General features: G+C 38.8%; 1 protein-coding gene across 4 annotated transcripts in view; it reads left to right on the forward strand.

The window, feature by feature from the left end:
* BTBD7 (BTB domain containing 7) overlaps positions 1 to 17532 on the forward strand; it is a 112890-nt gene that overhangs the window by 39736 nt on the left and 55622 nt on the right. For all 4 annotated transcript variants that reach the window (XM_074393447.1, XM_074393448.1, XM_010350549.3 and 1 more), the window contains exons 2-3: positions 9892 to 10079; positions 11118 to 12197. In XM_074393447.1, the coding sequence (XP_074249548.1) occupies positions 9998 to 10079; positions 11118 to 12197 (1162 nt within the window). In that variant the 5' untranslated portion in view covers positions 9892 to 9997. The remainder of the gene's footprint in view (positions 1 to 9891; positions 10080 to 11117; positions 12198 to 17532) is intronic.

The following is a 17532-nucleotide window of genomic DNA, read 5'->3' on the forward strand; positions in this document are numbered from 1 at the left end:
TTATGGTTTTTCTTTGGGGTTTTTGTTTTTGTTTTTAAGAAAGTCTCACTCTTTTGCCCAGGCTGGAGTGCAGTTGATATGATCATAGCTCACTGCAGTTTGAACTTCTGGCACAAGCAGTCCTCCTGCCTCAGCCTCCTAAGTAGCTAGGACCATAGGCACGTACCACTACACCTGGCTAATTTTATGTATGCGTGTATATATGTGTAAAAAAAATTTTTTTTGTAAAGATAGGGTTCTACCATGTTGCCCAGGCTGGTCTCTAACTCCTGGCCTCGAGCAGTCCTCCTGCCTCTGTCTCCCAAAGCACTGGGATTATAGGCATGATATAGGCATGAGTCACTGAGCCAGGCCATTAACTTTTATTTATATTCACATTTGCCCCCACATTCCTATCCTATCCCTAAAGTCATACTGAAAGGGAAATATTTTTAAAATGTGAAATTCTGGTGCCTTTTTTTCCCCTCTGTAGATTAACATTTAGTATGGAAATACCTTCCAGCTGGGCACAGTAGCTCACACCTGTATCCCAGGACTTTGGGAGGCCATGAGAGGCAGATCGCTTGAGCTCAGGAGTTCAAGACTAGCCTGGACAACATGACGAAAGCCTATCTCTACCCAAAAAGAAACACACACACACACACACACACACACACACACACACAAACACACACGCAAAAATTAGCTGGGCATGGTGGCACATGCCTGTAGTCCCAGCTACTCAGGAGGCTGAGGTAGGAGGATGGCTTGAGCCCAGGAGGTGGAGGTTGCAGTGAGCTGAGATCACGCCACTGTACTCCAGCCTGGGCAACAGAGCTAGACTGTGTCTCAAAAAAAAGGAAAGAAAGGAAGGGAGGAAGGAGTTCCCTATTCTTATTTTCTAGTGAGCTGTGAACTCCTGCCTGGGCAGCATAGCAAGACCCTGTCTCAAAAAAAGGTGGGGGGTGGGCACAGTGGCTCAGGACTGTAATCCCAGCACTTTAGGAGGCCAAGGTAGGCAGATCATGAGTCAGGAGTTCGAGACCAGCCTCCCTAAACTGGTGAAACCCTGTGTCTATTCAGAATACAAAAATTAGCAGGGCATGGTGGTACATGCCTATAGTCCCAGCTACCTGGGAGGCTGAGGCAGGAGAATAGCTTGAACCTGCGAGGCGGAAGTTGCAGTGAGCTGAGATCACACCACTGCTCTCCAGCCTGGGCAACAGAGTGAGACTCTGTTTCAGAAAAAGAAAAGAAAGGATCTTGCTCCTCTAGCTCTTTCAGTTTTCACGATAGGATGTCGATTTTAGATCTTTCCTTGCTTCTCATGTGGGCATTTATTGCTGTATATTTCCCTCTAGACACTGCTTTAAATGTGTCCCAGAGATTCTGGCATGTTGTGTCTTGGTTCTCATTGGTTTCAAAGAACATCTTTATATCTGCTTTCATTTCATTGTTTATCCAGTCAACATTCAGGAGCCAGTTGTTCAGTTTCCATGAAGCTGTGCAGTTCTGAGTTCGTTTCTGAATTCTGAGTTCTAACTTGATTACACTGTGGTCTGAGAGACTGTAGCAGAATATAAGAAATAACTAAGAGCAGAGCAGAACTGAAGGAGATAGAGACACAAAAAAACCCTTCAAAAAATCAATAAATCCAGGAGCTGGTTTTTTGAAAAGATCAACAAAATAGGCCACTAGCCAGATTAATAAAAAAGAAAAGAGAATAATCAAATAGATGCAATAGAAAACAATAAAGGGGATATCACCAGATTCCACAGAAATACAAACTACCATCAGAGATTATTACAAACAACTCTGCACATAAACTAGTAAACCTGGAAGAAATGGATAAATTCCTAGACAGTTGCATCCTCCCAAGCCTAAACCAGGAAAAAGTTGAAACCCTGAATAGATCCATAGCAAGGGCTGAAGTTGAGGCAGCAATTAATAGACTACCAACCAAAAAAAAGCCCAGGTCCAGATGGGTTCACAGTCGAATTCTACCAAACATACAAAGAGGAGCTGGTACCACTCCTTCTGAAACTATTCCAAACAATCCAAAAAGAGGGAATCCTTCCCAAATCATTTTATGAGACCAACATCATCCTAATAACAAAACCCAGCAGAGACTCAACAAGAAAAGAAAACTTCAGGTCAATATCCATGATGAACATTGATGCAAAAATCTTCAATAAAATACTGGCAAGCCGATTGCAACATCACATCAAAAAGCTTATCGATCACGATCAAGTTGGCTTCATCCCTGGGATACAAGTCTGTTTCAACATACGCAAGTCTATAAACATAGTTCACCAAATAAACAGAGCTGAAGACAAAAACCACGTAATTATCTCAATAGATAGAGAAGGCCTTTGACAAAATTCAACAGCCCTTTATGCTAAAAACTCTCAATAAACTAGATATTGACAGAATGTATCTCAAAATAATAAAAGCTGTTTACGACAAACCTACAGCCAATATCATACTGAATGGGCGAAAACTGGAAGCATTCCCTTTGAAATCTGGCACTAGACAAGGATGCCCTCTCTCACCACTCCTATTCAATATAGTATTGGAAGTTCTAGCAGAGCAATCAGGCAAGAAAAAGAAAGAGTATTAAGTTAGGAAAGGAGGAAGTCAAATTGTTTCTATTTGCAGACAATATCATTGTATATTTATAAGACCCCATCGTCTCAGCCGAAAATCTCCTGAAACTGATAAGCAACTTCAGCGAAGTCTAAGGATATAAAATCAACGTGCAAAAATCACAAGCATTCCTGTACACCAATAACAGACTTAAAGAGAGCCAAATTAAGAACGAACTGCCATTCACAATTCCTACGAAGAGAAAAAAATACCTAGGAATGCAACTAACAAAGAATGTAAAGGATCTCTTCAAGGAGAACTACAAACCACTGTTCAACGACATAAGAGAGGACACAAACAGATGGAGAAACATTCCATGCTCATGGTTAGGAAGAATCAATATCGTGAAGATGGCCGTACTGCTCAAAGTAATTTACAGATTCAATGCTATCCCCATTAAGCTACCAATGACCTTCTTCACAGAACTGGAAAAAAACACCTTATACATCATATGGAACCAAAAGAGAGCCTGCATAGCCAAGTCAATTCTAAGCAAAAAGAACAAAGCTAGAGGCATCACACTACCTGATTTCAAATTATACTACAAGGCTACGGTAATCAAAACAGCATAGTACTGGTACCAAAACAGAGCTATAGACCAAGGGAACAGAACAAAGGCCTTGGAGGCAATGCCACACATCTGCAACCATCTGATCTTTGACAGACCTGACAAAAACAAGCAATGGGGAAAGGATTCCCTGTTTAATAAATGGTGTTGGGAAAAATGGCTAGCCATGTGTAGAAAGCAGAAACTGGACCCCTTCCTGTTACCTTACACTAAAGTTAACTCCAGATGGATTAAAGACTTAGACATAAGACCTAACACCATAAAAACCCTAGAAGAAAATCTAGGCAAAACCGTTCAGGACGTAGGCATAGGCAAGGACTTCATGACTAAAACACCAAAAGCATTGGCAACAAAAGCCAAAATAGACAAATAGGACCTAATCAAACTTCAGAGCTCCTGCACAGCAAAAGAAACAGTCATTAGAGTGAATTGGCAACCAACAGAATGGGAAAAAATTTTTGCAATCTACCCATCTGACAAAGGGCTAATATCCAGAATCTACAAAGAACTAAAACAAATTTTCAAGAAAAAAAAAAACCCATTCAAAGGGGGAGAAGGATATGAACAGACACTTTACAAAGGAGACATATATGAGGCCAATAAACATATGAAAAAATATCATCACTGGTCATTAGAGAAATGCAAATCAAAACTATTGAGATACCATCTCATGCAGTTAGAATGATGATCATTAAAAAATTTGGAGAGGCCGGGTGCGGTGGCTCAAGCCTGTAATCCCAGCACTTTGGGAGGCCGAGGCGGGTGGATCACGAGGTCAAGAGATCGAAACCATCCTGGTCAACATGGTGAAACCCTGTCTCTACTAAAAATACTAAAAATTAGCTGGGCATGGTGGCGTGTGCCTGTAATCCCAGCTACTCAGGAGGCTGAGGCAGGAGAATTGCCTGAACCCAGGAGGCGGAGTTTGCGGTGAGCCAAGATCGCACCATTGCACTCCAGCCTGGGCAACAAGAGCGAAACTCTGTCTCAAAAAAAAAAAAAAAAAAAAAAATCTGGAGACAACAGATGCTGGAGAGGATGTGGAGAAATAGGAACACTTTTGCATTGTTGGTGGGGTGTAAATTAGTTCAGCCATTGTGGAAGACAGTGTGGCAATTCCTCAAGGACCTAGTAGTAGAAATTCCATTTGACCCAGCAATCCCGTTACTGGGTATATATCCAAAGGATTATAAATCATTCTGTTCTAAGGACACATGCACACAAATGTTCATTGCAGCACTGTTAACAATAGCAAAGACTTGGAACCAACCCAAATGCCCATCGATGATACACTGGACAGGGAAAATGTGGCACATATATGCAGCCATCAAAAACGATGAGTTCGTGTCCTTTGTAGGGACATGGGTGAACCTGGAAACCATCATTCTCAGCAAACTGACACGAGCAGAAAATCAAACACCGCATGTTCTCACTCAGAGGCGGTGTTAAACGATGAGAACACATGGACGCAGGGAGGGGAGCATTACACACTGGGGTCTGTTGGGGGGAACTAGGGGAGGGACAGGGAGTGTGGGGAGTTGGGGAGGGATAACATGGGGAGAAATGCCAGATATAGGTGATGGGGAGGAAGGCAGCAAACCACACTGCCATGTGTGTACCTGTGCAGCAGTCTTGCATATTCTTCACATGTACCCCAAAACCTAAAATGCAATAAAATATATATTAAAAATAGAAAAGAAAGGAAGGGAAGGAAGGAGGGGTTCCTCATTCTTATTTCCTAGATTAATAAACCATACAACTTCATTAAATTTTTGGGTTTCTTTTTCAGCACCCTTATTTTACAGATACAGTAACTGAGGCCCATAGATATCACATGTGACATGTCCTACATACATGGTAAATTAGTGACAGAGATAACAGAATCCTAGAAACCTTAATTCCCGCAGTTTTTTCTGTTGCATGAAGCAATAAAAAGTGTAATGGCAAAGATCAGCATTTTCCAGAGTGTGTTATGCAAGTTCATTTATTTATGCTCTATGGGAGCAACAGGGCTTCTTTAGATCATGCTGAATACTCCCTCTTTACAATCAACCTTAGCACTTTAAAAGGTGCTCAGATGTCCTCAAGTAAAGAAACTTGGCTTTGTTTAATTCTACATTTTCTAAATTTTGGGAAAACACTTTGGAAAATGCTGGCCTGGGGCTTTCTTTTTGGGGCTGAGATGCAGGGGGTAGCTTAGAGAGGAGAAAGTTGACTTCTCTTTTTTAAAAAAATGTCTCATAGGGTTGTTTAGTTTCTCTTGCATTCAACGTGATTCCCCACCCCCACCCCACAGTTGGGTCTGCCATGATCACTGGAGTTTGTTTTATTATTTTATTATAAGACAGTCAGCATCATCTGATTGGGACTGATCATGTGCTATTAAGAGGGAGTCCCCCAGAATGGTGATTCTAGAAAAAGGATTCATCAGCCATTTGTGTCTTCTGGGCCTCTCCAAGTCCTGTAGACCTTCTCTCCTCTTCCCTCTCCTTACTCCCCTCTCCTTTACATCATCCAAATATTGGATGTCTGTAGGAGAGAGACCAGCCTTACCTGGAGAGAACACATTGCTGGAGAGATTAGACTGAGACTAGGTCTCATTACCCACATCTAAAAGTAATGGTTTAGATTAAGAAATAAATAACATAATACTCAGTACCATTTGGCATAGGATTTGGTTACCTGAGAAGTAATGAAACTAATCCCTGAATTAATTTTGAGAAGAAATATTGCTGTACTACTAGAACTATAGTCAGGGTTACCCATGAGGCTTTGGAACTGGGGCATATAGGTAGACTCAACTCAAGGGATACATCTGATCCAGGCAGACCTCCCCAACCTCCCTTGGCCTTCTAAGGTCTGTGTTTGTTTTAGTATGTAGAGCTCCAGTAGGATATATGGATGTCCCCAAATCAGTTCATCCTGAAAGGAGTTCCTATTAAGCAGGAGCTACCAGGAAGAGACCTTCCTTAAATCCCAAAAACACTTGTATTTCAGGCCACCTCTCTAAGGCAAAACCCTAGGTCTCCCAGCAGCTACTACTGCTTATTGTAGTCCCAAATGACCAAACATCCTTAGCTCTCAGCCTCTGACTTCCTTTAGTGTTTGCAACTTTTTCTTGTTTCTCCATAGGGGCCATTGATGTTATATAACTCTTGTATAATTGTTTTAGAATATCTAATTGTGCTCATGATAAAATAGAGCTTTTTAAATTTTGTTTTCTTCTTTCTTGGTGTTCTTCCCTTACCAGAGGTTTTTTGTTTTTTTTTTTTTTTTGGTTTGTTTGTTTGTTTTTTTTTTTTTAAGGCATTTTTGACATGGTTTAAGTATTAAACCACTGTAGTACACACTGAGTATTCCTTATCCGAAATGCTTGGAACCAGAAGTGTTTCAGGTTTTGGGATTTTTCCAATTTTGGAATATTTGTGTCTACACAAGATAATAAGATAGATAGTAATAAGATAGCTTGGTAGGGGACCCAGGCCTAAATCCAAAATTCATTTATGGTTCATACACACTTTATAGACATAGCCTGAAGGTAATTTTATACAATATTTTAAATAATATTGTATATGAAACAGTTTATGTACATTGAACCATCAGAAAGCAAAGAAGACAGCTCCAGAATTTTCCACTTGTGGCATCCTCTCAGCACTCAAAAAGTATTGGATTTTGGAGCATTTCAGATTTGGGATTCTCTGATTACATGCTCAACATGTAGCATCCTGAGTCTCTACAAACCATACAAGATTCTCAGATAAAAATAGTAACGTGTGTGCATACATATACGTGTCGTAAAGAGTAGTAAGCTCTTGTCCACTTCTAAAGACGCTTCTGATTTTTCTTCATCCACAGGGAAAGCTGTATTCTTCCTTGTTTTATTTGAACAATTTTGTGCCATAAGCATACTCTGTGCTGTGTTACTGAGTTTACTCTCAGTCAATAGAAATAAAAGAGAGAGAGAGAGAGAAAAAAAAGAAATAATATGGAACTTGAAAGTGAAAAGAGGCCTAGCTATAGGAGTGACACCATGCTGTCTTACCTTTAGAAACACTTCAATATGATTTTCACTATCTCCCATTATACCTGGATTCCAGGTTCATCTTAAAACTCTTTGTCCCACCTTCATTTTAGTAAAGGCTTTTTATTTTGCATAATAGTTTTATTCTAGGCCCAGAGAAATGGCTCACACTTGTAATCCCAGCACTTTGGGAGGCCAAGGCAAGCAGATAACTTGAGGTCAAGAGTTCAAGACCAGCCTGACCAATATGGAGAAACTGAGTCTCTACTAAAAATATAAAATTAGCCAGGCATGATGGCACATGCCTATAATCTCAGCTGAGGGCGGCTGAGGCAGGAGAATCGCTTGAACCCAGGAGGCAGAGGTTGCAGTGGGCTGAGATTACACCATTGCACTCCAGCCTGGGCAACAAGAGCAGAACTCCCGTCTCACAAAAGGCAAAGTTTTCTTCTGTATTTTTGTTAATATATTTTAAACTTTTTTGAGAAAGGATTGTTTGTGCTGTTTTTTGTGTTTTAAATGTAAACCCTTAGTGAGTGAGATTAGGATTTGACCTATAAGTGAGGCCACAAACTTGGCCTTCAGAGGCCCTTATTTTCTTTGAAAGAACTCCTATAAAAAGCCTGATAGGATCTTGAAGCTTCTGTGGAGCTCAGCTTTAAAACCAAGATTTGTTTTACTTAACCGGTGTTTAAGTTTGAAGTGGAATTAATACAGGTAATTTTAGTACCTTTCTTTGCAAAAATTGACAACATTCAAAAACCATTCAGTATAGCTGCAACAGTCTTTTTTTAATTCCCCAAATATTTTCTTCCCCACCCCCTCCCAAATATTTTCAGTCTGCCGTTGGTTGAACTATAGGTGCAGAACCCATGGAATACAAAGGGCAGACTATGTATTAAACCCTTTAGAATCCTTGCTGTGTAGTTTTAGTTCTTACAGAATGTACTGTCTGTGTATCTGGCTACCCACAGCCTTTCTTACTTCCAGTAGTATGCACTGAAGTAAAGTCTAATGGCACTGTTCTTATAGGTAGGTAGATAAGTTTCAAATAGGAAATTTGCTTATATAAGTATATGATTTGATTAGAGTTACTGCTACTTTTCGTAATATCTATATCTAGTTAGTAAGTTTCTCAGTCTTATCCTGAACACTGTAAGTGGTAATTGTATGTTTAGATAAATAAATTTTCATGGCTGGCACAGTGGCTCACATCTATAATCCCATCACTTTGGGAGGCCAAGGAGGGTGGATCACTTGGGACCAGGAGTTCAAGACCAGCCTGGCCAACATGGTGAAACCCCATCTCTACTAAAAATACAAATATTAGCCAGACACGGTGGCACTCACCAGTAGTCCCAGCTACTCAGGAGGCTGAGGCAGGAGAATCGCTTGAACCCAGGAGGCGGAGGTTAAAGTGAGCCAAGATTGCATGACTGCACTCCAGCCTGAGTGCCAGAGCGAGACTGTCTAAATAAGTAATTAATTAATTAGTTTTCATATAAATATAGTCTATAAAAGATTATAGGAAAACACAGATGTTAACAGCAATATTCTTAAACATGAATTCATAAGGTTATGCTTTATCACTAGCAAATGAAAATAAATTCCAAGCATCTTGACACAGTTCTGTTTCTAGCAGGGTTTTTGTGATAATTTGTGTACGTGTTTTTCACTGTATTTGTTGAAACACTTCATTCTTCATTATGAGGCTAGGTTAACTGCCTACTGGTTGGTTTCTTAATTCCAATAATAGATTTTAAATTGTGTTTTCTCTTTTTAAACTGTTACCCCATTTAGTCAAGTAAATTTTATGTATCCAGATGGTGTAAAGATTTAGAAGTATTTCTATTAGTGCTGTTCTCTCTTAGAATTTCTTTTTTGCATACATCTCTTGCTAGCAGCTCTCAGAGTTAAGGTTCCATGTTCAGAATTTAATCTATAATTATTAGAATTGCCATTTACTGCTACTGCCCTATTCGTTTAAATCTTCATATCAGATAATAGAAAGCAGTATTTTTGTTTCAGGGCCTTATGGAGTGGATAGATAAAATTTTTTGTTTCGTGTCTTTTGCCATGTGTATAATAACTTCTTTCAAAATTACCATAGAGCAAGTAGCCTACATATATTTAGCTTTAATTGTTCACCTTTCCTCCTCCCTCTTTTAGTAAAATGCCTAATTATACAGATTAAAAATTTATTTTCAGCAACTTTATTTTAAGGCAGAGAAACAACAAACTGATGAATTATGTGTTCTTTGTACAAGCAGTACTGGTGTTGACCTCTTAAACATTTGTAAACTGCTTACAATGTTAGATAATAATGAATGGTGGTTATCTCTGAGGATTTAAAACATTTATTTTCAGTCCAAATTCTTTTCCCTGTGTTTTGAAATATTATTCCTGTAACTATATATTTAAGTTGGTCTGATATGTTACTTTTTACTGGCTTAGAAAATATATAATTGGTACATTTTATGGCTCAAAATTGCAGCTAACACAGATTGATAATTAAAGCTTAAAGATTTATTTACATTTTATGAAAATTTAACATGTGAATTTGACAACATGTTATTTGTGAAAGAAACCAGTTTTCAGTAGCTTTAAAAAAAAACAACAACTGTGATTTGAGATACACTTGAAAAAATGAATTAAATTATTTTTGTTTCATATCAAGAAATGGATGAAAAGAGGCTGCTGGATCCAGGGTTGAAGGTTCATAAAGGCCTCTGGGATTATGCTCTGAAGAACCAGCAGACGGAATGCCTGAGTGACTGAAGAAAATGGGTGCTAATGCATCTAATTATCCTCATTCATGTTCCCCGAGGGTAGGGGGAAATTCACAGGCCCAACAGACTTTTATAGGTAACTTTCAGTTTTCCTAACTTCATTTTCTTTTGTGACTATAAATAGAATTGTGTTTTCGGTAGTCTCTTCGGACGACAAGAGAAGTGAGCTGTAGTTATTATAATAATTCTGCAGCATCTAGATTTTTTCCCCAACAAATGTAAATCTTAAATCTGGCTTGTATGATTTTTATCCTAAACAAACCGCTTGTAGCACAGTTGAGCTTTTCTGTGTTTTAACCATAATTGCCAGTTAACCTAGGCAAATTAGCAATCTCCATTGGTGTGAAAACAGCAAAGTACATATGTCCCGTTTCATTTATTTTGCCCATACAAATGCAGACTTGTATAATTAAGAAAAAGAAACATTTCACAATTATATACAAGTAATATTCTTAATTTACAACTCTGCCTACTTTTCATTTCCTAAAAAAACCCATGATTGAGATCTATATGTTCTTTGATAGCCAGGGGATGAAAGACTTTTTCTAAAAAAAATTGGACTAATTTGCTCTGTTTGTCCCTATTTCTTATTTAATATAAAAAAATGTAGACTGATCACTGTGGCTTGCTTATACCTGTAATCCCAACACTTTAGGAGGCCAAGGCAGGAAGATTACATGGGGCTAGGACAGGAGTTCAAGACCAGCCTGGGCAATATAAGTGAGACCCTATCTCTACCAAAAAAAAAAAAAAAAGGTGTTTTTTTTGTTTTTTTTTTTTTAATTAGCCAGGCATGGTGACACGCGCCTTACTCCTAGCTACTGGGGAAGCTGAAGTTAGGGAGAATCCCATGGGCCCGGAAGTTTGAGGCTGCAGTGAACTATGATCTTGCCATTGTACTCCAGCCTGGGCAACAGAGTGAGACTCCATTTCTAAAAATTAAATTGAAAACTAAAATGAGTTATTTGAACTTTTTCTTTATACAAAACAAATGCAATTTTGAGTGGTTCAGTAATGTCTGCTTGCAAATTTTTCAGCATGAAAAATGTTCGATGTTAAAAATGAATGTTAAGAAAAAAGAAACAAATTTTCATTTGTTTAATTTTCTTCTTAGGGACATCATCCTATTCTCAGCAAGGCTATGGTTGCGAATCAAAATTGTATAGCCTTGACCATGGCCATGAGAAACCACAAGACAAAAAAAAGAGAACCTCTGGCCTTGCCACCCTCAAAAAGAAGTTTATTAAGCGTCGAAAATCTAATAGGTCTGCCGATCATGCCAAGCAGATGCGAGAACTCCTCTCTGGGTGGGATGTTAGAGATGTCAATGCATTAGTGGAGGAATATGAGGGAACGTCAGCATTAAAGGAGCTTTCTCTACAAGCCAGTTTGGCTAGACCAGAAGCCCGGACATTGCAGAAAGATATGGCTGATCTTTATGAGTACAAGTATTGTACTGATGTAGACTTAATATTTCAAGAAACTTGTTTTCCTGTTCATCGTGCCATTTTGGCAGCAAGATGTCCATTTTTTAAAACACTGCTTTCTTCCTCACCTGAGTATGGGGCAGAGATAATAATGGACATCAATACAGCTGGTATTGATATGCCCATGTTTTCTGCTTTGTTACACTACCTTTATACAGGAGAGTTTGGAATGGAGGACTCAAGGTTTCAAAACGTCGATATCCTTGTTCAGCTTAGTGAAGAATTTGGAACACCAAATTCCCTTGATGTAGATATGCGTGGACTCTTTGATTACATGTGCTATTATGATGTCGTCCTTAGTTTTTCGTCAGACTCTGAACTGGTTGAAGCTTTTGGTGGAAATCAGAACTGTTTAGATGAAGAGCTCAAAGCCCACAAGGCTGTTATTTCTGCACGGTCCCCATTTTTTCGAAATTTATTGCAAAGGAGGATACGAACTGGTGAAGAAATCACAGACCGAACTTTGAGGACTCCCACAAGAATTATATTAGATGAGTCGATTATACCAAAAAAATATGCAAAAGTGATATTACACTGTATGTATACCGACGTGGTGGACCTCTCTGTTTTGCACTGTAGCCCCTCTGTTGGGAGTCTCAGTGAAGTTCAGGCTCTCGTCGCAGGAAAGCCAAACATGACCAGGGCAGAAGAAGCCATGGAACTTTACCACATAGCACTGTTCTTGGAATTTAACATGCTTGCACAAGGTATGAAGTTCTGATTTTTAATTTTGATTTCTAGAATTATCTATTTCTCTTCCAAATTGAAAACACGACTAGTATAGAATGATGGTGGGGCCGGGCGTGGTGGCTCAAGCCTGTAATCCCAGCACTTTGGGAGGCCAAGGCGGGTGGATCATGAGGTCAAGAGATCGAGACCATCCTGGTCAACTTGGTGAAACCCCGTCTCTACTAAAAATACGAAAAATTAGCTGGGCATGGTGGCACATGCCTGTAATCCCAGCTACTCAGAAGGCTGAGGCAGGAGAATTGCCTGAACCCAGGAGGCAGAGGTTGTGGTGAGCCGAGATCACACCATTGCACTCCAGCCTGAGTAACAAGAGTGAAACTCCGTCTCAAAAAAAAAAAAAAAAAATGATGGTTTCAGTGTTTGGGATGTTACAGAGTCAGTTTTTTTGAACCTTCAGTTAAGACATCTGAGAAAGATTGAGGGTCAATAATTATGTGGTTCTTTATTTACTATTAAAATCAAGCATTCAATACTAGTGACTAAGAGCATTAAATGAGACTTGAGGTACTTTCTTCCCTAATGTAAGACGGTAGGTGTGGGAATATATAATTACTAATCTACACCCTCTCCACCTCAGCTTTGAAAGAGCTCAGTTTCCCATATTTTAAGGTTAAAGTCTCATATTTATGTTCAGTACCTTGTTGATGTTTAAAAGTTTGGGTAAGAATAAAAATTCATTACAAAAATGAAGATAGTCGCATTTAGATACAAATTTAGTTAATCAGAATTGGGCAGGGCTTCAGATTTAAATTTTAAAGTATTTCATATCTTATTTTTAGATTCAACTTGTACATCAAGCAACAGCCTACAGCATGTAAAGAACAGTTAGTGCTAGACTCATGTGCCTTCTTCATTTAATTTAAACTAAAACTTTTAAATTAGGACAGCACATTTTTTTGTGTTATAGGCAAACAAATTCATGAAAGTTACGTTAGAAGTATATATTTGTTGGTAAATGTTAGAATCGTAAATATTTCTGAACTGGAGAGAGACCTTTTGTAGGAAAGCAAAGACAATTTGCTGTTTTGACAGAGTGCATTCTTAGCTTTCTGTGACCATATGTTAAAAGAAAATGTATGACACGAGACTACTTGAGAAATTTAATTTAGCTAATGTATATTAGCTAAAAGAATATTAGAAGTTGCCAGTTAGAAGAGAATATTAATGGTTTGGGTAAGAGACATGAATTTAAATAAGGAAGCTAAGTACCAAACTTGAAAATAATATGTATTATATGGTTAAGTCAGCCTATGAATCCGGCTTTGAGAAATTGACAGATAACCCCAGTAAAATAACATCAAGCAGTCTCAGTGGTGTGTGGTTGTTGTTCCATCTACTTGGGAGGCTGAGGCAGGAAGATTGCTTGAGATCAGGAGTTCAGGGCCACATCAAATTGTGATCATACCTGTGACTAGCTACTGCACTCTACTCTGGGCAATACAATGAGAACTCAGCTCTATTTTTTAAAAATCTCAGTAACAAAATGGGAAGTTATATAGAAAAAGGCATTGATAAACATGAGTGAGAAAATGTTGAGATTTCTTTTATATAAAGAATCTTTTAAAAATCTTATTTTGCCATGATCCTTTTATAATGTATGTTTTATTACAACAATCAAAATGTCATTAAAACATTTTATTAGTTTAAAATAAGAATCATGTATCAATAGTAGACTATTTAGATTTCAAACTATAAGAAAAATATGTTATCAAAAATATTATAGCAGTTTAAGCTACTATTCATTTTTTCTGTAAAACCAAATTTATCAGACATTGCTTCTATGAAAAATTTGAAGTTTGCAACATTACCAAAAAGATATAATCATCTCTATTTTCTCAAAATTTTTTATTTCTGATGTCTTTTAATAAGAAACCAAATAATGTATACTTTGTATGAGAAAGCATTCCTTAATATGTGTTTTTTCAGGGGGGGGTGTGTGTGTGTGTGTGTGTGTGTGTGTGTGTGGTTTTTTTTGTTGTTGTATTAAAGGCAAAGTCTTGCTCTTGTTGCCCAGCCTGGAGGGCAGTGGCATGATTTCGGCTCACTGCAACCTCTGCCTCCTGGGTTGAAGTAATTCTTCTGTCTCAGCCTCCAGAGTAGCTGGTATTAAAGACACCTGCCACCACGCCCAACTAATTTTTGTATTTTTAGTAGAGGCGGAGTTTCACCATGTTGGTCAGCTGATCTCAATCTCCTGACCTCAGGTGATCCACCCCCTTTGGCTGCCCAAAGTGCTGAGACTGCTGGCGTGAACCACCACACCCAGCCGGTTTTTTAAATTTTATATGCAAAGTAAAATTGTCAGCCAGCTCTTAGATCTTTGGTAATACTTAATTATTTATCTAGAGTTTAGCTTGAGTTATTTTTTTTTTAGTGTTTAGCATAAAGTTATATTTTATTCAGTGTATTTAAAGATATAAAATAATACTTTTTGCATTACCTAATCTGGTAACTTAAAATTTGCATTACCTAATCTGGTAAGCAAAAAAAATCTTGTGTATAAATGTTCCCTTAAATGTGGGTATACATGCTCTTCTTTTTCCCTTTGTTACTCAAAATAGAGTTTGAGTTATTTTTGTTTTGCTTTTTGTAACCCATGTGGGGCTTATCTTTCCCCCATACCCATGAAATATTCATATTAGGGTTTATAAGAGACCATAATGGTAACATAATTTTTACTTCATTTCTGAAGGAAGAAGAATATTAAGTCACTTGAGGTAGGATTTTATACCATAAAGCTCAAGAGTTCAAGTTCTAGAACCAGATAGACTAAGTTTGAATTCCTGTCTACCATGTCTTAGTTTGACCTTAACCAGGTCACATTGCCTAAGCCCCTCTTTTCTCATTTGTAAAATAAGGATAGTAAACACTATAAATTATGATGATTAAATGAAATAACATATGTTAAATGATCTCAGTAGCACCTGTTACATAGTAAACATTCATTAAATGTTAGCTGCTAAATTATAATAATCACCACAACATATGTCTTTCACTACCACATAGTTTTTTTTTTTTTTTTTAATAACTTATGTTTAAAAAATAATTTTACTAGGCCCCGTGTGGTGGCTCACACCTGTAATCCCAACACTTTGGGAGGCTGAGACAGGAGGATCATTTGAGCCCAAGAGTTTGAGACAGCTTGGGCAATATAGTGAGACCTCGTCTCTACAAAAAAAAAAAAAAAAAACTTAGGCCAGGCACAGTGGCTCATACCTGTAATCCCAGCACTTTGGGAGGCTGAGATGGATGGATAACTTGAGGCCAGGAATTTGAGAGCAGCTTGACCAATATGGTGAAACCCCATCTCTACCAAAAAAATATAAAAATTAGCCAGGCATGGTGGTACACACTTCTAGTCCCAGCTACTCGAGAAGCTGAGGCAGAATTGTTTGAACCTGGGAGGCAGAGGTTGCAGTGAGCTGAGATTGCACCACTGCACTCCAGCCTGGAAGACAGAGCAAGTCTCCATCTCAAAAAATAATAATAATATAAAAATACAAAAAAATTATCTGAGTATGGTGGCACACATCTGTAATCCCAGCTACTTGGGAGGCTGAGGCACAAGAATCACTTGAACCTAGGAGGTGGAAGTTGGAGTGAGCCAAGGTTGCACCACTGCACTCCAGCCTGGGTGATAGAGTGAGACTTTGTCTTAAGAAAATGAAAAAAAAAAAAAGACAGTATAAGCAGACAGCTAGAGTAGTTTGGCAAGTGGGTAAAAGAAAGGATTCTTGGGGCCTAGTACAGTGGCTCAAATGCCTGTAGTTCCATGGAGGCCAAGGCAGTCAGATCACCTGAGGTCAGGGATTCGAGTCCAGCCTGACCAACATGGTGAAACCCCATCTCTACTAAAAGAAACAAAAATTAGCTGGGCGTAGTGATGCATACCTGTAGTCACAGCTACTTGGGAGGCTAAGGCACAAGAATTGCTCGAACCCAGGAGGCGGAAGTTGCAGTAACCCAAAATCGTGCCAGTGAACCCCAAGCCTGGGCAACTGAGTGAGATTCTGTCTCAAAAAAATAAGCCAGGATGGTTGGAGTTCTTGGCCTACACAGAGAATGTGTTTTATACAAGTAGGGAAAAGCAGGCAGTTGGTAATCTCAAGTAGATAATGGAGCCTCAACTTACAGGCCTGGCATTTAGGACCAGATTTAACTTCCCTTGATTTTCCTTTAAACATAACAAATTGAATATGTTTAATTTTATTTCCTTCAGAGCCCTAATATTATAATAAAGGAATAGAACAAATGTAAACTCTCAAGGACAAAGAGACAGAGATACCTAAGAAGAAAACAACAATGAGAAAGAGGATGTAGAAATTTTTGGAATATGGAAAGCAGAGAGAGACCTGATTACTGGCTTAACAGAGGAGCAGCCTGTAATTCTAGATGCTGTAAAAGGGGCTACTGAGGAGAAGGGAGAGAGCTCTGGCATGGCTCAGACTAGGAGGAATGAAGTACTCTGGAAAGAACGGATACGTATAGTGTAAAACTGAAAAGAGAGTTGACTTTAAGACTGAATACTGAGTGATCAGACCCTTTCCCCCACCCCAGAATTCATCTTTATGTATGGTATTAGAAAAGGATGGTTTTGTTCTCCATATAGTTAGCCAAGTACTCTCTACTAAAAAATCCATTTCCCTTCCTGATTTGTGCCGCTCTTAAAGCTCCCATGTGGCCAGGTGTGGTGACTCACACTTGTAATCTCAACATTTACAGAGGCCGAGGTGGGCAGATCACATGAGGTCAGGAGTTCAAGACCAGCGTGACCAATGTGGAGAAACCCCATCTTTACTAAAAATACAAAAAATTAGCCGGGCATAGTGGTACATGCCTGTAATCCCAGCTACTCGGGAGGTAGAGGTTGTGGTGAGCCCAGATCGCGCCACTGCACTCCAGCTTGGGCAACAAGAGCAAAACTCCATCCCCCCTCCCCCCCCCAAAAAAAAAGGCTACCATGTACGCACGGATTGTATTCATACATCAGTACTCAGTTTCCATTTTGTCCCAGTGGTCTTGCATTACTATCAGTGGTGGCAAGCCCTTGTACCTGCCCCCTCAATTCGCCTCTCTGTTACTGCTCCCACAACAAAACACAAGAGACCTGAGATTTTCTAAAATTTTCTGAATTTTCTAAAGAAATTAGAGATTCCAAATCTGGAAATAGCTACAGAGGAGGGTAGGAATGAAGCACTGAGTTTTACTATAATTATGTGAAACCCTATGGTGAAATCACCTACTTTGTTACCTCTGCTGTAATACATCCAGGCAGATATAAGAAGAAATTGG

Source organism: Saimiri boliviensis, chromosome 2, assembly GCF_048565385.1.
Source record: "Saimiri boliviensis isolate mSaiBol1 chromosome 2, mSaiBol1.pri, whole genome shotgun sequence".
Classification (NCBI taxonomy): Eukaryota; Metazoa; Chordata; class Mammalia; order Primates; family Cebidae; genus Saimiri; species Saimiri boliviensis.